The sequence below is a fragment of the Cynoglossus semilaevis genome, chromosome 20, assembly GCF_000523025.1.
Source record: "Cynoglossus semilaevis isolate Cse_v1.0 chromosome 20, Cse_v1.0, whole genome shotgun sequence".
Taxonomy (NCBI): domain Eukaryota; kingdom Metazoa; phylum Chordata; class Actinopteri; order Pleuronectiformes; family Cynoglossidae; genus Cynoglossus; species Cynoglossus semilaevis.
Genome location: NC_024326.1, coordinates 449,181 through 451,023, shown reverse-complemented (window position 1 = coordinate 451,023; position 1,843 = coordinate 449,181). Strand labels below are relative to the sequence as shown.

Here is a 1,843-nt window from a genome sequence, read left to right as displayed (position 1 = left end):
CTATTGAAGCATCCTGGGCATCCATAACACCTCAGCAATGCCACAGGTTGATTGCCTCCATGCCACGCCGCATTGATGCAGTAATCCAGGCAAAAGGATTCCCAACGAAGTACTGACTGCATTAATGGAGATTTTCAAATGTTTGATTTTGTTTTGCTGATATACTTTTTTTTTTTTTTACTTGATCTGAGGAAAAATTCTAATTTTTTGAGATAGGTTTTTTGAGTTTTCTCAAGCTCTAAGCCATAATCAGCAATATTAAAATAATAAAAGGCTTGCAATATTTCAGTTGATTTGTAATGAATCCAGGATGTATGGCATTTTTGTTTTTTTAATTGCATTAAAGAAAATAATGAACTTTATCACAATATTCTAATTTTCTGAGACAGTCCTGTATTTAAAAGACCTTTTTGTGTAATGTGATTGTATAATAACATTGATGTTTAAATGTCCCATTAGGTTTCATCCAGACAACATCCAGGAGTTTTTTTCCCCGAAGAAAAAAAAAAGTGAAGGCTGGAAGTGTGCGGTAAGGACTGATTTTAGTTTGCATCTGCTGCAGATGGACAGACCTTACCACCGACGCAGTACAAAAGCTTGTTGTACATTAAAGTGATTTCAAAATGATGATGGAAATATTCTGTAATCTTTCTAAACCAGGCTTGTGGGAAGACCTTCACTCGAAGGCCTCACCTGCAGGAGCACATGATCCTGCACAGTCAAGACCGGCCTTTTAAGTGTTCCTACTGTGATGAACACTTCAAGTCCAGGTTTGCCAGGCTAAAGCACCATGAAAAGCATCACTTAGGTGAGCAATGCACCCAGGAAGTGTCCATCCCCACAGACTGCTCCCCAGGCAGCTTAAAACTGCCCTCCTGCTCACTTTGGTGATCACTGAGCTTTTTCTTCTTCACCTCAAGGTCCTTTTCCTTGTGAGATCTGTGGGCGACAGTTCAATGACACCGGAAACAGAAAGCGACACATTGAGTGCACCCATGGAGGCAAGAGAAAATGGACCTGCTTTGTTTGTGGAAAATCTGTTCGGGAAAGGTATGTCTTTTTCCATATGCCATAATTCCTTGTGTTTAACTTCAGAGCAGTCTGCATCTTAAAAAATACCCCTCGCCTCCTTACAGAACAACCTTGAGGGAACACATGAGGATCCACAGTGGGGAGAAGCCACATCTTTGCAGTATCTGCGGCCAAAGTTTCCGTCACGGCAGCTCCTACAGGTGCGGTAGAAGATGTCTGAAGTTACAGTTAGAAATGATTCCATCTCACAGATTTGACCTTTGGTACTGAACCAAAATGTTCACTGTACAGGCTCCACCTCAGAGTCCATCATGACGATAAACGCTATGAGTGTGACGAATGTGGGAAAACCTTCATACGCCACGACCACCTGACCAAACATAAGAAAATACACTCTGGTATGTGGTAGGAGCTAGGATGATGTGAGGATTTCCTTCTTTCATTTACCCAAAATGAGTTTCTTTTCTTTGGACATTTCTTTATGTTAATTGCAGGTGAGAAAGCCCATCAGTGTGAAGAGTGTGGCAAGTGCTTCAGGCGACAGGATCATCTGACTGTTCACTATAAAAGCATTCATTTAGGGGTCAAAGTCTGGCAAAAGTGAGTTATACTAGAATCTATTATCTGTTAGAATCTAATTTGTATTCTTGGTTTTTGCCTATGATGAATTATATATATAGAAAATTAAATTAAAGACTAATGTGACTATGTGTATAGAATGAAGTGATAACATTATGAGAAAAGAAGTCAGTATTATTCTAGTAAACTAGTGACTTTATTCTAGTAAACTAATGACTCTATTCTAGTAAAC

The 1,843-nt window shown here is 39.4% G+C and overlaps 1 protein-coding gene across 5 annotated transcripts in view; it reads left to right on the top strand.

The window, feature by feature from the left end:
* zbtb41 (zinc finger and BTB domain containing 41) overlaps positions 1–1,843 on the top strand; it is a 9,784-nt gene that overhangs the window by 5,702 nt on the left and 2,239 nt on the right. For all 5 annotated transcript variants that reach the window (XM_008333650.3, XM_008333649.3, XM_025066121.1 and 2 more), the window contains 6 exons: positions 460–529; positions 661–808; positions 921–1,050; positions 1,137–1,232; positions 1,324–1,430; positions 1,527–1,632. In XM_008333650.3, coding sequence (XP_008331872.1) covers positions 460–529; positions 661–808; positions 921–1,050; positions 1,137–1,232; positions 1,324–1,430; positions 1,527–1,632 — 657 coding nt within the window. The remainder of the gene's footprint in view (positions 1–459; positions 530–660; positions 809–920; positions 1,051–1,136; positions 1,233–1,323; positions 1,431–1,526; positions 1,633–1,843) is intronic.